The sequence below is a fragment of the Trachurus trachurus genome, assembly GCF_905171665.1.
Source record: "Trachurus trachurus genome assembly, chromosome: 4".
NCBI lineage: Eukaryota > Metazoa > Chordata > Actinopteri > Carangiformes > Carangidae > Trachurus > Trachurus trachurus.
The window spans coordinates 7,490,379-7,511,498 of NC_139898.1; the positions used below are offsets into that span (position 1 = coordinate 7,490,379).

General features: G+C 40.5%; 2 protein-coding genes across 2 annotated transcripts; both read right to left on the minus strand.

Annotated features, from left to right (window-relative positions):
- Positions 1 to 1,648: 1,648 nt before the first annotated feature.
- On the minus strand, positions 1,649 to 4,207 carry lrrc8db (leucine rich repeat containing 8 VRAC subunit Db; the record flags this gene model as incomplete). The annotated part of the gene is made up of 1 exon (XM_083970068.1): positions 1,649 to 4,207. One exon carries the CDS (start codon positions 4,205 to 4,207, stop codon positions 1,649 to 1,651), a length of 2,559 nt encoding a protein of 852 aa, XP_083826194.1.
- A 3,198-nt stretch (positions 4,208 to 7,405) lies between these two features.
- lrrc8c (leucine rich repeat containing 8 VRAC subunit C) lies at positions 7,406 to 19,420 on the minus strand. The gene is made up of 3 exons (XM_083969915.1): positions 19,252 to 19,420; positions 15,465 to 15,607; positions 7,406 to 10,440 (listed from the first exon to the last, which is right to left on the minus strand). Exons 2-3 carry the CDS (start codon positions 15,600 to 15,602, stop codon positions 8,191 to 8,193), a joined length of 2,388 nt encoding a protein of 795 aa, XP_083826041.1. The 5' UTR covers positions 15,603 to 15,607; positions 19,252 to 19,420; the 3' UTR covers positions 7,406 to 8,190.
- Between the last annotated feature and the right edge of the window lie 1,700 nt (positions 19,421 to 21,120).

Genomic DNA, 21,120 nt, shown 5'->3' on the forward strand with positions numbered 1-21,120 from the left:
TGTTTACGTTAGCTGTAAAAATAGTGTCTGTGAGCTCGAAATAGTTGAAACTGCACCTGACATAACTTTTTTTAGATGGTATTACCTCTTGCTGCAAAACGTCCTATTCCCTTTAAACTTTAAGAAGTTGTTTTAAAGTAAATTGTGTTGCTACTTTTGTGAAATTAAATTTAAAAGGTTAGCCCAGTGGTTACCAATGTTCCCCTCGCAGCAAGAGGCAGTATCCTGTGGAATGGGGAATGGATGGACAGAAATATACTGAGTTACTGTAAGTTTTTACGTGTGACCTGATGTCTGTCTTTGACCCTGAGGCTATACCAGTTGGGAACTACTGAACTGCACAAGTCCTTGTTTGTGGTCTACAGTATACTGTAGTGATTGTACATATAAATACATGAATACTGTTTAAAGGGTCTGTTCATTGCAAATACAGATAAATATATTCTCTGTCTCATGCCATGCAGGAAGGTTTGTCCAAGTTCTGAGATATCTGTCTTTGAGGCTTCTTCATCTATTTCAAGGCAATGGAGGGGATTGTAATTTTGTTGTAAGCACTCGCAACATTTCCTTCTGTGTAAAACAACGACTTCTTTAGGCAAGGTAATATAAGCAGTGGTTCTGACTGAGGCAAGTGTATTCAAATATTGTTTTGTTTCGTGCACAGAGGCAGAAAACTTAAAGATAAAATCTGGTTTAGTAAAGTTAGCTGCATTGCTACATCATCTTTAGAATTTAATTGAACCAACCCTCCAAGTTGAGGCCAATCAGTTATCTAATGTCAATCAGAAGAAAACCTAATGAAATCACAGATTAAAAAACACAAGTGTCTAGTTGCACCTGGCAGGAAACGGCAGCTCTTTTGCTACTGTATGTACACCCGTATGGAATACCTTATGGCTGCCTAAATGCCTTCTTTTTTGCACTGTTAAAGAACGAGCTATAGGATGGTGGAAATTAGTAGTCAATCAAATGGCACATTACAATGAGCCATTTAATCACACCATACAGCAGGTGGTGTTCTCAGTGTTTGCCGCCATCAGGTACTCATTAAACGCATAGCAGAAAGGCTTCAGGAAGACAGACGAGGTAGTATAAAGATCAAATCAAGTCCACATAGAGAGGAGGTTCTGATGGAGGAATTGGTTAAGCACATGAGATCAGGGTTGGACACTCATGTCTATCAAAAGAAACTGACAAAATACTTGGTTAGGTTAATGATACGATAATAATAGACCCTTTTTTACAATATTAACCATGTGTTAGAAAGAGTTTTTGCAAGAATGTCTCAAATGTGACTAATTGGAGTGGTCCAGGAGAGCGTCAAACACAAGTGTAACCCACACAGGTGCAAATAGCATTGTTGGCCACAGACACCTGGGTGCTAACAGCATCTTCCTTTAAAAGGGGGAAATTATATGAATCTCTGCAGGTCCACTATAGATATTTTGCATACAAAAGGTAAAAAATAGAAGCTGAGTGATTTAACTGCTATTGTGCACATACATAAACTGAAAACATTATGAAAATAAACATTTAGACATGACGTAAGCCATGATCATTCCAACAGTTCATCTAAAATTTCTACAGTGGTACCATCGTTGTATGAGATGTGGTATATGTAGGTAGGTAAATGTCCAACATTTGGATGTTACTGTCGCCCATCACTTAGACACTTGCAGCCATTAGTGAAAGAAACACTGGACTCCTGATTCACGCTCTCTTTGACCTCCATGGGAAGTGAGTCAAAGAGGTGATCCTCCACAATGAAGCAACTTTTGCGGAGGAAGCAGCACTGACCGAGCTGTGGCGGCAGACGATCCAGACAGTTTCCCTTCAGTTCCAGGTGTGCCAGCTGTGAGAGCTGAGCAATTTTCTCAGGAATGGAGGAGATACAGTTGTGGCTGAGGCATAAGGTCCTCAGTTTGGTGCACTTGAACAGTTGCTTGGGGACTACCTCAACTTTGTTGCCTGTAATGGCAAAATGTTGGAGGTTCTGCAGGAAGCCAACCTCCAGCGGTATTACCACTATGGAGTTATGGCTAACGTCAAGGTACCTCAGCTTGAGGAGGGTGAATAATGAAGAGGGTAGAGACTCAAGCTTGTTGTGTGAGAGATGAAGTGACTCAAGGTTTTTGACGTGGCTTATCGACAGTGGAATGGTGATGATCTTGTTGTGCCAAAGCTTGAGGCAGGTCAGTCTCTTGAGGTGCTGAAAGCTGATGATCTCCTCGATGGTACGAATGTTGTTGGACTTTAGATCAAGCTCCTGGAGGTTGCTTAAACTGAAGATAGCATGGGGGATCCTCTCTAGTTCACAATTATGTAGTTCTAATTGCGCAAGATTCATCATTTTCTTCAAACTGTTCAGCACTAAGAGCTTTGTACCATCGTTGTGAATGACAAACTCGATCAGATGTGGGGACAGATCTGTTATGTTTGTCGGGATCTTTGTGAGGTTGCTTTTGAGATGCAGTATCTTTAAGTGCCTGAGGTCTCGGAGAGACTCGAGTCCGATCATTTTATTGTTTTCAGAGTTCAGGTTACCAACCAAGTACAGTTCCCTTAAATTTTTCAACAAGTATACCCAGCTAGGGATCTCAGCAACATCTGTGAATTTGACATGAAGGCACCGGAGGTGGTCACGGAGAAAAATAAAAGCAGTCTGCTCAACTTTGGCTGGACAGTGATAGAAGTGCAGCTCCTGGAGGTTTATCATTTGTGAGATCTTAGCCGTTATTCTGGCCTCTGGGATTAATTCTAGTTTAAGGATTTCCAAATCAGTGAGATCAAACACGGCATCTGGCACTCCTGATAGCATAAAAAGATGCAGTTCCAGCTTTTCTTGAGAATTGCGTGTTACATGCTGCCGCAACTTCTCAAAGGTCCACTCATGGTTTAGGCTGATCTCTCGAAGTTTGTTTTCACTCACCTCTGAGAGAAAAACCCCGAAGCGCTTTGAATAAAGCTGGTCATACTGATCAACCATGTGGAGGAGGAATGCAAAGTCGTTCTTGACATCAGGAATGTCACTGAAGCTGCTCTCCTCTCTGACTTTTTCAAAAGAGTACTCCTTCAGCGGTCGCCGAAAAAGCCAGAACAGTGTGTATATACAGATGATGCCGTAAACACATATGAGGGCAATATAACTGACCAGGAGCTTCTTTAACATGAAAGCCATGTTGTGTGTGCAATGGAACTTAGCATATCCAGTCAAATGCTTGATTTCAGGCTCACACACGTGGTCAAAATCTATAGAGGCGACAAATGTCATTGTGTAACAAAGGATCAAAATAAATTTGACTGTTTTGATCACTGTCTGAATGGCATACAGTCTGTAAATCAAGTCACTGTCTTCCACGTGGGCACGAAATTTCCGCACTTTTTCAAACAAGGCCTTTGCTTGTTCACCATCTTTCTTGTCCAGTATGGTCATAGAAGGAATTTCACTCACAAGCTTTTCGGCAGAAAACGTGACTCCAGATTTAGTCAGCACTGGGGCAGACTGGTTTGGACTGCCCTCCTCACTGCTTGTGGACAGATGTTTCAGGAGGGAAGAAGCCCCAGCCAGCCTCTGCTTGTTTTCCTCTGAATCCTCACAAGCAGTCTCAGATAGTGCCTTGGTAGTCCAAGGTGATTCAAAACATTTTCCAAGTATGGAAACAAAATGTTCTATTTTGGAACTTGTCTTTGGGTACTTGAACCAGAAGTTGCTACTGACCATTAACACAATAGTGTGAATTAGAGCGAGGTAAGGGAAGTATTTGGAATACCAAGGAAGGGCAACGTGGTAGCACATCTGGTTGACAAAAACATACTGCTGAAAATCCAGCTTGGTTCTGACACCTGTAGGCTGAGGCTGCCCAAACGTAGCTGGTTGTGTGAAGTGAATTGTAGGTGCAACGCTATCAGGAGGCCTTTTAGCCATGAGAGGAGCAGCTTGCTCCCCGATAGCACTTTCTTTGTTCCAGAAACCATCAGCTGTCTCTGGTGGCTGTGGGCCCAAAAAGCCCCCAGCCCCCTCTGGAGTTTGTTCCAGAATGGGAAGACAAACCACTTGGTCTTTAGTTAATTGCATGGTTCCAGAGAATATGGCCAACATCAGCATGACGATGCCAAGATAATCCATGAAGACATCCCACCATGGTTTCAGTATTCGATAAGTCGGCTGGATGTCGTTCAGGGCGGCGACTTCTGTAAGGGTGAACATTCCTGCAACAGAGAACATGCATTAGTAAAATGCTCAATCTTTTTGTAATTTCACCTAACTACCACATGGTTTCTACATAACCTCTCTAAATTGGACAGTGAATAGAAAGGTTAGTGTATCTTATCATCACCCTGCTAGTACAAGTAGGCTTTAACCCAAGCAGCTATACTGTAAATTACCTCTCTGGATTGAAGTATATGCTCTTTTATTTTAAATGTCCAATGGGCTATTGATCCTCTCATTCAAGTTGAGACAGATGAGACAAACTTATCCTATGCCGTGACAACAGCATGTACAAGTTATTTTTGTAGAGAGTGTAATCATAAAAATTATTATATCCTATGATTATATCATAGACAGAGCTTTTGGCTTAGCTCCCAAACAGTGATTGGGCAGTTGTAAAGCTGCTGTTGCTCTCACAGTGAACCAAACTAAAACTGTGAGACAGTGCTTGCCAAATTGTAAAGTCTAAACATCCCATGTTTACTACCAACAAGCAATAGGTTTCTATAATTCTATAATACAGACCTAATGATATGAGTTGTGACTTTGAATTGTAATACATTAAAGAACTGTGAAAAAACAAAAGTAAAGTTTAATGATAGGCTACATATCTCTCTTTCCCTGTCATAATATTGTATTTGCAAATGATGTCAGCTGTCATAAAATACATATCCAGGGTGACAGAACCAAGACTATATTATTATATCATAATCCATTATTTACGTCCTGCAGTGATTTGTTCATCTATCCGGTTTGTCACACTGACCGAACAAAAAGACACCGCAGAAAGAGATCTTTACATCAAATCCTTTTTAGTGCAACATTTTTTTTAAATAAATCTTTAAAACATGTACACTTTTTTTTTTTTTAGCAATAACAATTCTTTAAATATGCTGTACTCTGTGATGGCATTGTATTGTATCACATAACATTTCTAATGTGTTCCTAAAATTTGATGTCTGCACCAATCTTAAACAACAAACAAACAACAAAATATTACAATTATACAACACAAAGTGCAGTCTGAAAATGCACATCAACAGAGCAGCAGAAGTGGAAATCTCAATAAATCTAGTTAGCCTAGTTGCCATTTATTGTTTTGTATTGCATATTATTAAGATGTTTTCAAATTCTTAATTTATATAAAACCTGGTAGGAGTTATAGCTACTAGCTGGGTGATGATGGGCAAATTAGATTTCTGGATACTGAGGACTGGAAAGAATACGCTGTGTGTGTCCTCTAACAAGGCTGCTTTCCCAGGCTCATTTGGAGGAGGCTCAGAGAGGGGAGCCTTGTCAGATTGTTATGGATTTAGAGAGGAGGCTGGCCTTGAACAGGGACACTCATGAGCACAAGTGTGTTGTTTGTGCAGACAGTGCACGCCATGTGCAACTCAAATTCTCTGTGCTGCAGACCTAGATGAAGCCTGAATCATCCTCAGCGCCTTGTTTTTTCGATGACTTCAGTAGCTACAGCATCCTTTTCTATATTACTGCAATGGAATTGACAATAATGTAATCTCCCAATGCAGTCACTAATATTATGGCCATTGCTGACATGTGTTTACATATTTAAACTCCGCCTACATAAGTGGATTCAAGGTAGTTCATTCAAATAAAAACATAGCATTATAAGAAAATAATAATATGCTTGCCGTCATCGCGACTAAATTCTATTGTCTGTGTCTGTGTCTGTGTGTTGATAACATGAAGGTCACTATTGTCAATGCGGCTGCAGAGCAGGCTGAGACCGGCTCTGGCAACAAGGCGCATCCATGGACACAAAACGAGAGGTGGACCTGATGTCCGTGAAGACTCTAAACGCAACACTAAAATCTCTGTTCAGTCACGACTCGTTCAGGTAACATTAATGTACTCGCTGCCGGTTTAACCCGTCCCGCTACACCCCCGAACCACTGCGTTTACACACCGCTTTGTAGCCCGCTAACATAACCGAACCAGGGAAATAAACGTCTGTAATAGCGGACCATTATAATAACCTAGCCGAGGACCTCAATTTAATGGCACAGGTAGTCTACGCACCTTCGGGTGTTCTGGTCCAGTTAAGTCGATGACAGCGGTACCGAACAGCTCCTCTTCTTACACGCCATGTCTCGCAGCGGTGATGAGTCTGTCCATTCTTCGCATCAGTTGAACCGTGGGCCTGCTGGCCGGGCTGTAAGCTGCTTAGCTGACTACCCCCACTCTGTCTCAGATGGTCGGGTCCTCTGCCTCTAACTGGCGACACAGCCGGCGCGGCAGCACCAGCTGCTGGAGATGTACTCCGGCTGATATTATTCACTCAAACGCATCATCATCACCATCATCACAGCCGTCCATTGACATGTTGTAGGCTAGCGTACAGGAGATGTGACGCCTGCTGTTGCACAGGTATTGTTATTCAAAGTAATAGCTGATGATGACACGGCAAAAAACTGGACAACTTGCATGAATTTACAGTGAATAGTGCAGATGACGATGGTTTATGGAGCAGGGAGCGTTTCAAAAAGTGCAATTTAAAGTCATAGTGCAACCTATACTAATCTTAGTTGCAAACATTTTTCGCTTTTCCTCTCACAACAGGTTTGTTAGTTTCAGACTGTTTCATTATGACATAAATTCTTCAAAACACCTGTTTTGTTCATGGTGTGTTTGCAGGCATAACAATAGACTAATCTTCTTTGCCTCATTAATCCTCATCAGCAGGACATCCCACAATACCTCAGAGGAAGTGCACTTGAAGTCGTGATAAGGTCACAGAAAAGATATAACTTCAATGTTATTTTATATCATTTAGGTAGGCTACAATTATTTTAATGATAGCTAATGCATCATCAGATTTGTCCAGCAGTGGGATTTTTTTTTTTTTCTGTAGAAATTCCAATCTAAGAACTGGCATCCACAAATAAATCAAATTTTATTAATCAACAACATAAAAATACTGTTTATAAAAAATACATTTGTGTAGGCTATATGCAGCACTCTTCTTTTACACTGTCCAAGAACTGCAGAAAAACACAAGTAGTCCTTCAAGTTTAATGCACTTTAAAATATCATCTTTCTACAATACAGTTATTTAGACAAGGTGCCACATATTATAAGAAGATATATCTTTTTTTCTTTGTGTTTTTTCTTTGCATTTCCCCTGATGTTGTCCATAGCTAACAGTCTATTAAAGAAAAGGATTTACGGGCAACACAAAAATACAGTATAAGGCTACAAGCCAGTGAGGTCTGCAGTTTTGGTTTACATTCAGTAATTTAATGGTTCCATGTTGTACTGAAAAAGAATGTGCTGTAAGAATATTTGCTTTAAAAAAAAAGTTATCTCGCTAAGATTTAGATGAAAAGATTGATACCACTCTCATGTTTGTGTGCTAAATATGAGCAGACAGTAAGGTTCGCTAGCCTGGCTCTGTCCATGAATGTACAAAAAAGACATCAGGAAAACAGTTCAGCATGCAACTCCCCATAAAACTGAAACCTGTCAATTAAACATTTTGGTTCACATGTGGATTAAACAAACAGTCTATAACATGGTAAATATGTGAAGTAAAGTGTATTTTTTACTTTAATTTTGGACATACGCTGGACAAAAGCTGTTTTCTCCAGCTTCTGGTCTTTGTGCTGAGCTCACACCCCACTGGTTGTAGCTTAATGTTTAATGTACAGATATAAGTCTTTGATCTAAAATCAAAGGGTGTGTTTCCCTTAATGCCTAAATATTCCTTTTAGGAGGATTCATGGCTGCATAAAATGTCAAAACTTAATACTTATAATAACAGAACAAACACCCCATAGAGCCACATTCTATGTGACAATATACAAACAAGTACGTTTTCCCTTCTGCAAGAAACCTGGAAAAAACATTTTCTTTGACAGTAGTGTAATACTTAATCATGGTAATGAGTTTATACAAAACAAAGGCTCTGAATTGGTAGACAGAACAAACAGCAGGCACTGTGGCTACAATAAGGCATCTCACTCAGCCTTCATTTGGTCCCTGACATCTGAAGGCAGAGTTTCAAACAATGCATCTTCCACTATAAGGCCACTGCGCTTCAAAGCACGACAGTAACCCAGCTCTTGTGGCAGGACCTCAAAGTGATTGCCTTTGAGCTCCAAATGTGTCAGTAGAGCTAGGTAGGAGATTTTTGGCGAGAGTATGGACAGCGAGTTCTTGCCAAGCTTTAGCGTTTTGAGCTTTTTGCAAAAGAAGAGCTCATCTGGTAGATTTTCGATTTTGTTACATGTAACAGAGAAGTACTGTAGGCTCTGAAGGACTCCGATTTCTGGAGGGATGAATCGGATGTCATTGTTCGACAGGTCCAGGTACCGCAGCTTGTTGCACAGGAACAGGTGTGAAGGCAATATCTCAATCTTGTTATGGCTGAAGTAGAGGCGCTCGAGGCTGCCAAGCTTTTTGATATGCTCTGGGATGTACATGATGCCATTGTACCAGAGTTTAAGGCAAATGAGTTTTCTGAGATGCTGGAAACTAATGATTTCCTCGATTGAGCGAATGTTATTCTCTTTCAGATCAATCTCTTGGAGATTTGTCAGGCTGAAGATTGCGTGAGGGATTCGCTCCAGATCACAACGGACTAGCTCCAGCTCAGTCAGGTTGGCCATCTTTTTCAGGTTGTTGAGCATTACCAGTTTAGTGCCGTCATTGTGCAAGTACAGCCGCTGCAGGTGGCTGGAAACATCCACTATCGACTGGGGTATCTTTGTGAAATTACTTTTCAGGGAGAGAGTTTTCAAACACTTCATCTCCCGCAGCGACTCAAGAACTATGTTCTTAGAGACATCGGGACTGAGCGATCCAGTGAGATAGAGCTCCTCTAAGTTGCGCAGTCCGTACATCCAGTGGGGAAGTTCCCTGTTATCATCAAACTTCACTCGAAGCACTTTCAGGTTTTCTTTGAGGAAGGAGGTAGCTGTTGTGTGCAACTTTAAAGAGCATTGGTAAAGAGACAGCTCCTGAAGGTCTTCCAGCTGAGAAATAGAGGCGGGGATGGTGACATTGTTGATGATTTCAAGCTTGAGTGACTGCAGCTCTGTCAACTCAAAGACAGTGTCAGGTAACCCAGGGAGCATGAACAGTTGAAGTTCAAGTCTGTTGTTGGCATTGGTCTGGAGTCTCTGGCGCAACTTCTCAGCAGTCCAGTTGTGGTTGAGGTTGAGCTGTTTCAGCTTGTTCTCACTGACCTCAGATAGAAAAACTGCAAATCTTTTGGAATATAGCGGGTCATATTGATCAATCATGTGCAGCATGAAAGCAAAGTCATTCTTGACATCGGGGATGTCATTGATGCCTGTTTCCTGTCGCACATACTCAAAGGAGTATTCCTTCAGTGAGCGGTAAAAGAGCCAGTAGGAGGTGTAGAGGCTTGTCAATCCATACACAGCCACTAAACACAGGTAACAATAGGAAAGCTTCGAAAAAAGATGAGCCATTGTGTGATTGCATTCAAACTCTTTATAGCCTGTCATGTCCTGGATCTCAACCTCACAGCGCACTCTATTCCTCACTTTATTCACCAGAGAACTATTATAGGCAATGATTAAGAGGAATTTAAACACCTTGAACACGGTCTGTCGAACATACATAAGGTAGAGGATGTCTCCTTCTTCAACGTGCAGGCGGAACTTCTTAACCTTTTCAAAAAGAGCTTTAGCTTGTTCACAATCCTTTTTATCAAGAACACTTGCAGATGGCTTCTCAACTACAATCTTTTCCGGAATAGACCGGAGGGACTGTGTCTTCTCCAAACTACCTTCTCCAGGAGACACAGTGATGTTGGACCTGACAGTGCCAGTCTTTTTATTGTCTTTTTCCTCTTGATTCTCTCCCGACACCTCTGACAAGGCTCGTGTGGTCCAGGGAGAGTCAAAACACTTGCCGAGCATGGAGATAAAATGCTCTATTTTAGAGCTCGAGCCGGGGAATTTGAACCAGAAATTACTACACACCATGAAAACCAAAGTGTGTATGAGAACCAAATAGGGAAAATACTTAGCATACCAATGTAGAGCCTTCTCATAACACATCTGATTGATGAAACTGTACTGCTGAAGATCCAGATCAGTTTTCAGGCCCGTCATTTCTCTGGGTACTGCAGAAATATTGGATTGCAGGTGTAACAGTGACTTCACTTCCACTTCACTTGTGTTCTCTGAAGGCGGTGACATTCTCTGAGGAAGGCATATGATTTTGTCTTGCATCACCTGAAACAAAATGTAAAAAAGACAGAAATAGGTTAATATTACTTATTATGAATATTCAGACACTTGTACACAACAATCAAGGACATATATTAAGGGTCCCATCTTCCAAAACCTTTTTTGGATTGAAATATACAACATATATTGTTGGTTTTTAGAACCAAACACCATCTTAATGTTATCTTACTACTACACTACTACTACTACTACTGTCAACTACCAACACTGTGTATATAATTTTATTCTATTGTAAATAACTGTAGGTATATATATTACTGAAACATTTTGGTATAACTCTATGTTTGTCTTCCATCATTTATATATCTCTATATTTGCTATTATTCTACTTTACCTTGTATGTTTCTCAGTTTCTGAGTACAGGCTGTGTACTTTTCTCTGTGGACTGAGCTCTTGGTCACTTTCGCAATATTAATATCAAGCCTAGTCCTGCTTTATAAAAAGACATAAACAAGATATATATGGGATGTTTCAGAGAGTTACACAGGGCCCCCACTCAGCCATGCTTAAAAGTGCCCCACTGCCCATATTCAGTGATACAACTAAAATGTCCTCCATTACCGACTACCATTATTAAAGTGACATACTGTATAATAAAACCTTTGATTGAACGTCTATAAAGGCAAACACCTACTCTTACTGTATTACTAATTATTTCCTGACACCTAAAAAGAGATTTGTGAGTGTGTGTCATCATCCCAAATACGGTACTGTGCTGAGTGTGAAGGTGCAGAAGGAGTCAGCAGGAGAAACGCTGCCAAAAGCAAAACTAGAGGCTAGAAAAATGGCTCCTGCATTCAGGGAGACATTCTACTTTATGTGTATGGCCAGCAGTGACCACTGAGGTCCAGTATCCAATCCTCCTATAGGCTGCATCACACAAGTAAATGCACACAAGTAACCAGGTTGACCATTAAGTTGATTTTGCACACATCACTTTGGCATGAAACCTAATTACTTGTTATTCAATTAAAAGGATTAGAGACTGAGACTTAGAGCTGCCTGAGACCTAACGCCACTAAGTGGGAGGCAACACAAAGACTGTCTTGTCAGATGAGGCTGTATCAGGATCCCTGTTGTTTTCATAAAAACCTATAAATAAATATAAATCAATATATCCATTCCTCCTAGACACTTTGTAACATGAATGCTGCATTTCTAGTGTCACAGTGGAAGCTGAAATAATTGCCACCATAACAACTTGTTGGAGCAGAAAAATCATCATTATAAACTGCACTGCAGTGTTTTTGTGTCTGCTTTCAAACTGTTGATCTCTAAATTAAACTTTTAGTCAGAACTGTTGTTGCTCTGAAAGCCCACTTAGAGAAACCTGATTTATTCTGGGATTTTTTTTCCTGGAGAAAGATGGTTTCTTGGCCATGTATACATATAATTGGTTTCATAATCAGCACATGACAGAGACTACAGGCATGGAAAGTATTCCTATGACAGTAGAGCAGTGGTGTGAACATGACATGTATCTGATTTACAGTGAAATGAAAACACAATTTATTAAAGATTTGATTATTTGTTAAATTCAGATGCATTTGTACAGAGGGGGTGTGAACACTGATGTGTGTGTCTCAAGTAAAGATGAAAGATCAAGAAACATATTGCATCAACACCACGTGTAAAATAAGGCTGTTATTCTTTGAGAATTGAGGCGTGGAGAAAAATGTGTTTACTGGACTGGAGTCGAAGAGTTGCTGCTAAATATAACCTGAGGCATCACAGACCAGATTCAAACCACACCACAGCAGGTTCAGTAGAAGCCCAGAGGCCATCCAAACTCAAAGTGCTTCACCTCCACCCTAATACACACTGGAGATCTACCTCAAATTACCAAAGCACTCGCAGATTTCTTACCTCTTCCAAGGAGGTTATGTTTTCACCCTTTTCTGTTGGTTTGTTGTAAAGGATGATGCAAAAAACACGAAACCGATTTGCACCATCTTTGCCAGAGGCCATCAGGGAAGAACCACTTAAATTTTGGTGCAAATCTGGTTCCAAGAGTGAATTGCAGATCTTTTGCAAGTTGAGTTGAGACCTAAGACTTTGTTTGCACTCTCTACTGAATACCATTCCAATTTACATAAGGATTAATAACATTACCATACCACCATGACCTTTAATGGCTCCATGAACACCTGGTGAAACCTACTTCTTGTGATTTTACTGAAAGAGCTGTGATAGAATTCCTATGTGCTTTCAAATAAAGTTACATGGAGGATGAACTTGCGGAATCTAAGTAAGCACATAAACTAGTCTATGTGTTTTGTGTTTAACCGATCCGTCAAGTAATCTGGTTTACAGAGTGCAAGTAAATGTGCTGCATGTTGGCATCAGTAAACAACAAATGCCTTTGATGTTTATTTAAAACGTAAATCATGAACAGCAGCTATTTGACTCCACAATGCTAACAACAGGAAATCAGCACTTTAATTCAGTGGTACAGTAGTAGCCTGAGGGGCAGACATGTTGTGCACAATATTTAGCTCAGCTCAACCCATCACAGTGTAGGTAATATGATCTCAAACCACTGTAGTATGTAAATGCACACAAAGTACATTTGCAATGAGTTAGCAATAACATTTTAGGACGTGTAGCTGTGCTGCAGCACATCACACATTCAAATGCAGAGTCAGGTCAGTTCAGATCTCTGAGGAGCTAATCTGCTGAGTTTTACAAACTACATCTCTCTATTTTTTCTCCAACTCTAAATACAGGGATTATTGTGGCAGGCCCTGAGGCAATTACACAACATGACATGTTGATAATATTCTGGCTTACAAAGTAAACCTCGCTGCAAATTTAAACTGCCGCTTCAATTTACTCAGCGTCAGATCATGTCCAAACATTGTTATCGTGAGACTGGGGAAACAAAGGCTGCCACTACACTGATAAATATCCTGTTAATGGTTTTTCCAAAAAAATGTTTTCATATTATTCCCAGGATTTACACAAAAAACTCAAAACAGCCAAAAAACACCCCCAGTCCACACACAGAGAGAGAAGTCAAGCTCCAGGCCCAGGAATCTTGTGTTTACTAAAAGGGTCTGGGCGGGTAAATGTTTCCACTGCTACACTCCTGACGGGCTGAATGCTTCCTTTGCTGCTCACAGTGCAGGTTGTAAAAGCACGGGCTTAGTGGTTTTGAGCTGGTGCCAATGAAGAAGGCAGAGCAGTATAATGTTCCATCACAGAGCTTGCTCTAGTAGTTCCAATTAGTCTAGATTTCGTGAAGAAAAAAAAAAGTGGAGCAGCTCCTTTTATCGTGTAAACATGTTGCAGTTCACACTCATGTTACATTAGTGTGCATTAGCTACAGTACATTCTGCTTTACTTACAAGGAGATGTTTACAGTTTTAAAGTGGACACAGGCAGCACGAGCCATTACATGAATAACACATGACTGGAGCGCGGAGGCTCAAATTAGGCTCAGTACAATTTTGAGCTTGTTTGCAAATAATAAAGTGTTTAGTAATGGATCAACCTTTGTAAACATGTAGAATAAATCTGCATCAGAAATCCGAGTTTGGGCATGCGTCTCTACATGTGTCTGTAGAGATGAATAAATTAGGTGAGGTGAATCAAATCTGTAAACATTTTTTATTTATCAGTGGTGGGGTTAGACAAAGACACTGAACAAAAAAGTTCCATAGTGATCTATCTGTGATTATCCTGCTTTTCAAAATGGATGAGTGGGTGGTGGGCTCTTCTATGATACAAGTATTTAGAGGAAGCAGATTATTTAGTTCATGTAATAATTTACGGAGAAGGGATGGGAGTGAATATGTTTTACTTCTACTCCTATGCAACTTATTTATTTGTTTTGCATATTGTTTGAATATTGTCTGCCATCTTTTTATGTCTTGTCCTTTGTGTATTTTATACATTGTGTTACATACTTAATACGTAACTTGTGTGATGGAGGTCCGTGCGTCACTGTCACGAGTTACCAGTAGGGAGAAGTGACAGCGTGTGGCGGTTAGCGGTACTGAAGTTAAACTCAATCACCCATAAAAGACATGCTAATCCACTTGCCAAGTGGTCATTGACCTCTTGGCGAAACGGTTAGCATCGTCGCCCGCGGTGCGGGAGAGCTGGGTTCAAAACCCACTCAGGGCAGGCCAGAACAACATCGGCCACACTTGTACATTCGAAATAAACACACTTCATTCACTCATTCATTCATTCAAGTTAGCTTGATTATATTTGATCATTTATTGTACTGTGTACAGTATGTAAGAAAAACAACCTGGGTCTTTGAACAGCCCATAGGTTACATGTTGTCATTCCGACATCCCACCACTCCGACATCCCACCATTTAGACATACCTCCATTCCGACATACCGCTATTCCGACATGCCAACGTCCCACCATTCCGACAAGGCTTTAATATAAGGAAATGTGCATTACTGAACAGGTGACTCCCTTCTTTAAGACATGCTGATAGAGGAATACCCACATGGTTGTGCAGACAGGGACTAGTCTGCCTGTCTAGCCACTACCTGGTCTTTTTTACTAAATTTAACCAACTCCTTTCTTCATTGCCTAAGCCCAACCAGTGCAAAATCTTTTGGGGAAAAAAATACAATATTAAAGGAATTGTCGGAAAGGCAGGATGTTTAAAAAAAGAAAAAAATACCGTCATTCTGACCATAGGAGGCAAAAATTGTCGGAATGATGGGACGTTTGATAGAAAATTAAGTGTTGCCACTAGACAATTAGAGGCCTATGTCGAACTGGTGGGATGTCGGAATGGCGGTTGCCCCCCCAGCCCATACAACCTCGTTGTCCATATTAAACATCTACTACATCCTTCAACTGAACCTTCAGACCAGGCTTGGTCATCATCCAATCAAATCCTGAAATTTACATCCAGTTTACTGCTTCTTATCTATACACAGATGTTCTCAAACATCATTTCCACAGTCTTTTTTTTGTAGAAGGGAAGAAGAGCCTGTTTCCTCAAGTAGAGATATCACAATGAGGCTTTGTTACTGACCTGAAGAGTGCATCCAAAGACACCGATCATCAGCATGATTACAGACAGGTAGTCAGTGAACACATCCCACCATGGCTTCAGGACTCTGAACGCTGGCTGCTGTTCAGAGAACTGGCGGAATTCCATCACAGGAATCATGATGCCTGTTACAAAAACAAAACAATGGAAAATTAGCCCACATGACTTTCAGTTTGTACAATAGCTAAATGATTTGGCCATAGAAAGTTGAAATAGTGCATTATTCAGCCTGGTATTAAGGATATTCCTGTTCACTGAGAACACTCCAAGCTTTTAGTGTTCATATCCCACTGAGGCCACTGCTCATTTGCTGTGTGAAAGTGTGCTTCATCCAGTGACCAATCCACAACCCTAACCACTTATTATTTTTGCCATGACAACAAACATTTAGGGAAGAACGTATTTCAACCTCAACCACAACGTTTTTGTCCATAAACCAAACCAAACCAAACTGTGACCATTTCACAATTATTATTGTGTTACCATGACTACACCATGGATCAGTTACGCCTGGTGCTGATACATTTCCACAGGTTGTATTATTGTTACAATGACAACAGAGGCCTGGTGCACCTGTTGCTGGTATGCTATGGGTCACACACATGTGGTGGTTCAGGTTAGGGGTCAAATGATGACCATGAACATAAACCACATCTAATAACATCCCTATACATCCATAATATCAGCCCTAAACCTAAACTAAGATGATGATGATGACACCTGCTTAACATCAGCATGTTAGTGGGCTTGCTGTAGTAGTAGTCAATAAATGAACACTGAACTGTTCTACCCTGTTCCCTTTGATAATGATTCAGTGGAAAATAAAGACCAGTAAATACAGAATGTTTCCTCCCTCTCTCACGGAGCTCAAACATGATACACATTACCAATGTAATTATTTAAAGACTAGTGCCTATGTAAGACTAAATAAATGACTCACTCTGTAGAGCTTGTGACAAGTGTTTGGACATTCACGTCAGAGTTCAAGACGCCCACTTATTTGTGAAGTAGCTTCCCACTTGGTAATTAATGAACACGACCACTGACAAAAAACAGGTCTAAGCCCTCTGGTGGTTTACACACAACACGATTCTGAGGCTATTAGTCTCTTAAAAGACCATTATTAAAACCTGTCTTTGTTACAGTAACTGTGGCAGCATAAAAGAGTGGTGTGTTGTGCTGCTCTCTGCTCACACTGCCTGTGGTCACCTTCTATAAAATGCACACTTCAGCTGCAAGTATCTTCTTTCCAATACCAGTCTGGCAGCAGGATGGCTGCAGTGCCAGTCAAAGTGAAGAGGCCATGTTGATGAAAATTCTCTTTAAAGAAACAGTAGCCTAAGTATTTTATTAAAAAAAATACAAAAAAACTGTCTGTGTGTGTGTCTAAGAGTCTAAGCAGGTGTACTGAATAATCTACAAGGCACAAGACTGTAATTCAGAGTATGATCAGCAGCTCCGCAGTTTCAAAGAGACAGGTGCTGTCAATAGCTGAATACATCTACACTCTAACTTTGGTCCATTATTAATGAGTTTAGCTGCAAGGTGTTTTTGCATTGTTTACTAAAAGCCTAAGGGCTGTTACAGACATCTTATTTTTGATAGTTCAATTAAGTTTTTCACACTGAGTGTCTTTTTTGTCTCTCCGCTCTGTGAAAGATGGAGGGCAGTCGTTCAGATGTTTACAGCGAATGGTTGACTTTAAAAGGTCAGTTCAGCCAAACCACAGAACACATTTCTCTCACTTCGTTCTAGTTGTTAGCACAATACTAGATATCCATCCCAGTGGAATTGTGTTTATCACATTGAAAAAATGTTTATTGATTAAGAATGAAAACAGCAGCTTCTATTCCAAACACACTGCTGTGATGGATCATCGTCAGTTAACCAGTTTTCATCAGCACAACTTTTAAAAGAAGAAATAGTTCCTGTTATAGAAAGTAACTCCTCATATTTCCTACTCAAGTGCTGTTCTTCCTGCACTGTTTGTGCTATTCTATACGCCTACTCCATACATTTAAGTGTAAATATACGACAGACTTAGTTTCTAGCTTCTTTGACTCACTGAACATAACACCATATATGTCAGTGGTTCCTAATTATTTTTGCACCATGGACTGTTTTTCTTACACCCCCTTTAATCACACTCCAGCTCGGTCCTGCTCAACAGTGGAAGTCACTGAGGACTGAGTGATAACTTAGTCAGTATGTTTTTGTTAGGGGCAAGGCAGACTAAAGAGATGAGGGAAAATTGCAGCACAGTCTGTGCCAAGATCAGGGTAATTACTGCAAAAAATAGTGCTGAGAACCTTCTGCAGATCAAAATCTGTGAAGGAGACAACACAACTTTATATAAACTAAGACAAAACATGATATAACCTACTACAATATATTCTAACACTATAAGCTATTGACATAAGGTGAAGTACAGTATTCACTTTTGAAGTATGTTTTGATGTAGGACTTTTTTGTTTTGTACCTGTGTATTCTTACATGGTGGTATTATAACTTTTACTGAATGGAAGTAAAGGGCCTGAATACCATGATTTAGTTGCAGGGTGGAGTCATTTCTCTGTGCTGCACCCAAACCAAGCTCCCTCACTGTATTATTGTATTATAGGGTACACCAGCAGTTTAATATTACACCCCTATGAGGCGTCCTGGTCGCTCTCCTGACAGAGCTGTACCACATGTCAAGGCTGAGTCCTAACTAATCTTTTCTACTCTCTCTGGCTTTTCATGCTTCTCTCTACTCTCTGTATAAAAAATGCACCTCCCTAAGAGTATATAGAATCAAAAAGGTCAAGATAACCTGACTTTTATCCAAGTTCCACAAACACCGGATCTGATCTTTCACATTATGTAACTCTACGGTGTCTTAACTTAGACTCCCAAGGGTCCACTTCTTACAAACCTCTAGTGTAAAGCAGGATTTCTGTGTCAAGTCTCAAGCTTAAAGAGTGAACCCAGAAGATTAATTTTAACATTGAGGTACAGTACAAATTTCAGTAAACCTGGCCAAATATTCAACTCAAATATTCAATTCACTCGAAGTATGGCTATAACAATCATAGGATGGATTCATGAAACATAAAATAAACAGCTCAGAGAAAGGGGGTGAAGAGGCTTTTGGGTCAGTGAAGCCAGCATTAGTAATAGCTCCTTAGGAAAAATCCTGTCTTCTACTGGATGAGTCAGCCATTGAGTTGGGCTGACCAGGCCATATCCTTGTCCCTTCCTGACAGGAAATTTGTCTGAATCCCAGATATCCAAAAACAGACATGTTTGGAACACACCCAGACCCCGGCACACAAAAAGTCCTGTCTCGTCAAGGATATGGAAAAAAACCACCCGCAATGCAGAAGCAGGAGAAAAAAAGAGAGAAACAAAAAAAGGCACACTTTGGAGACTTTACAGTGAAATATAAGCTCCAGTAAAAGTGCTAACACAGTACAAACAGCAGTGATTCAATCTGTGATCGGGACAAAGCATCAATAAGTCATCCGGTTTAGTTCGACCTTAAAAGTGGGGGGGTCGCCTGGATGTAGGGGTGCGCTGCCGACACAGAGTGGGTCGCTTTGGACGCGGATTTAAGGCTCATGTGTACGAACTAATTCGGATTCACTGTGATACAGACTTCAGCAGGTTAACGGTATTCTGAGTGTGAACTAGTTGGTGAGACGCTCCGCCAACTGCGTGTTACGCTATTGCGCTCAGTATCATATGCTCTCTGTCTCTATACAGTCATGAATAATGTCCGTGTCTTTACCTTCCTTTAGATGACAGCTGGACTTGAGGATCTGAGTGTTCCGGCTTTCATGCGCTGAGGTTTCGGATCATGATGTGCGCCGCCGTCCTCCTTCTGCTCTGTCCGCCAACCTTCCCGGATCCTCGGACAGACCATGCAGGCATGAAGCTGCTGTCAGCCTCAGGGGCGTGGACTCCTGCTGAAGGAGCCCAGGCTCACACTTTAGGTACCGTGTGTGTGTGTGTGTGTGTGTGTGTGTGTGTGTGTGTGTGTGTGTGTGTGTGTGTGTGTGTGTGTGTGTGTGTGTGTGTGTGTGTGTGTGTGTGTGTGTGTGTGTGTGATTTGTGTTGTTTACGAGATACACAGGCATGGGGGTGTTGGGGGCCCAGAGGGGGGTTTGTTGATGCTCGGTAAAAATTAATTCTCCCTTTCATCAGGTGAACTAAGGACTCTATAAACGTTTAATTTAATCAGGTTAGTGGAAGAAGTAGGACTACCACTGTTCTTAACTGCATATAAAGAAGCAGCAACACAACAATGTGAATTAACATTACAATAAAGCTACAAAATGTTTGAAGTGAATTAAAAGTGAAAGTAACTTCAGAAAAATACAACATTTAGCTATTATTATAAGCCAGCATGATGTTATCAGATTTCCACATGTGACAAAAGTAACAAAGAACATTACTCAAGCAAGTATGTAGTACTTTACTTGCGTATTCCCATTTCATGCTACTTTGCATGACAATCCACTTCCATCTAGAAGACATACTGCTGTCAATAGAATTAAACTTCCCAAGCTACCCAACAGTTTATAAGCCACATGCAAGAACTGTTGAGGCAATATTATTATAATATACTAGTCACTGATCGTTAGGCCTACAATTAACCAGTGTTGAAGAAGAATTCAGTCTTAAGCCGTATTTTTATGTTGGAGCTGTTTCAGGTGGAACTCATCCTAATTTATATCCTATTAACTACTAATGGAAATACTCATGTTAAGTACAAATACAGTGACTCAGAAATTTACATAATTACAGTACTTATGTAAATTACTGTTGCGTAAGCATTTCACTGTTGTAGCTAATGATAACCACTTCATAGCTAGACCCTCAGGGGGGTTGTGAGATGATTATTGGGGGAAGGACAAAACATTTTTGGATAAAGATCTGATATTCATTTTCAAGACTTTTCTTTACTTCTATAGCTGCTGCTCCACTTTCCCCCATCTGTCCCCTCTGCAGGAGGGCTTTTAAGCTGTTTTGAACACTGTCTGCTTTTACAGCTGTGACACTAGCACACGATAATGACTTAATAGCCAGTAGAAAGACCTCCATTTGAAGATTTCATTTACATGCTGCTACACAGAGAAAGTGTAGAGTTATTGTATTCCGTTAATGATGTAAAATGTTTGATTGCAATAGAGATATTGTTCCTCCTTTTCCATCACCACTGCTCCATTAGAGCTCTGCTTATAGAACTTCCACCATGTCTGACACCATCTATATTGAGAGAGTAAATACTCAGGTTATCAACCACAGGTTATACTTGCAGGGTGTTAAAATATACTCATTTATTCTTTAATTAGAAGCATACATCCAGTTATGGTGAGTTTATATCAGTTGGGCATCTTTTGTTTGCCTGTTTCTTCGATCTTATAACAACCATTGTTCTGCAGTTAACATGTGTTACAACACATGGACACTTGGGCATTGTTATGTGAAAAGCGTTTGTGTTCCATCTCACTTTGAGGAAACCACATAAGAACTTCTAATGAGCACAACAGGCAAATTAATAGTTTTCCCATTACAAACAATTGAGGATATATCAGAATCCAATACCAATATCCACAGTGTCACATGTTGAAACAAAACAGCTATAAACCTGTGA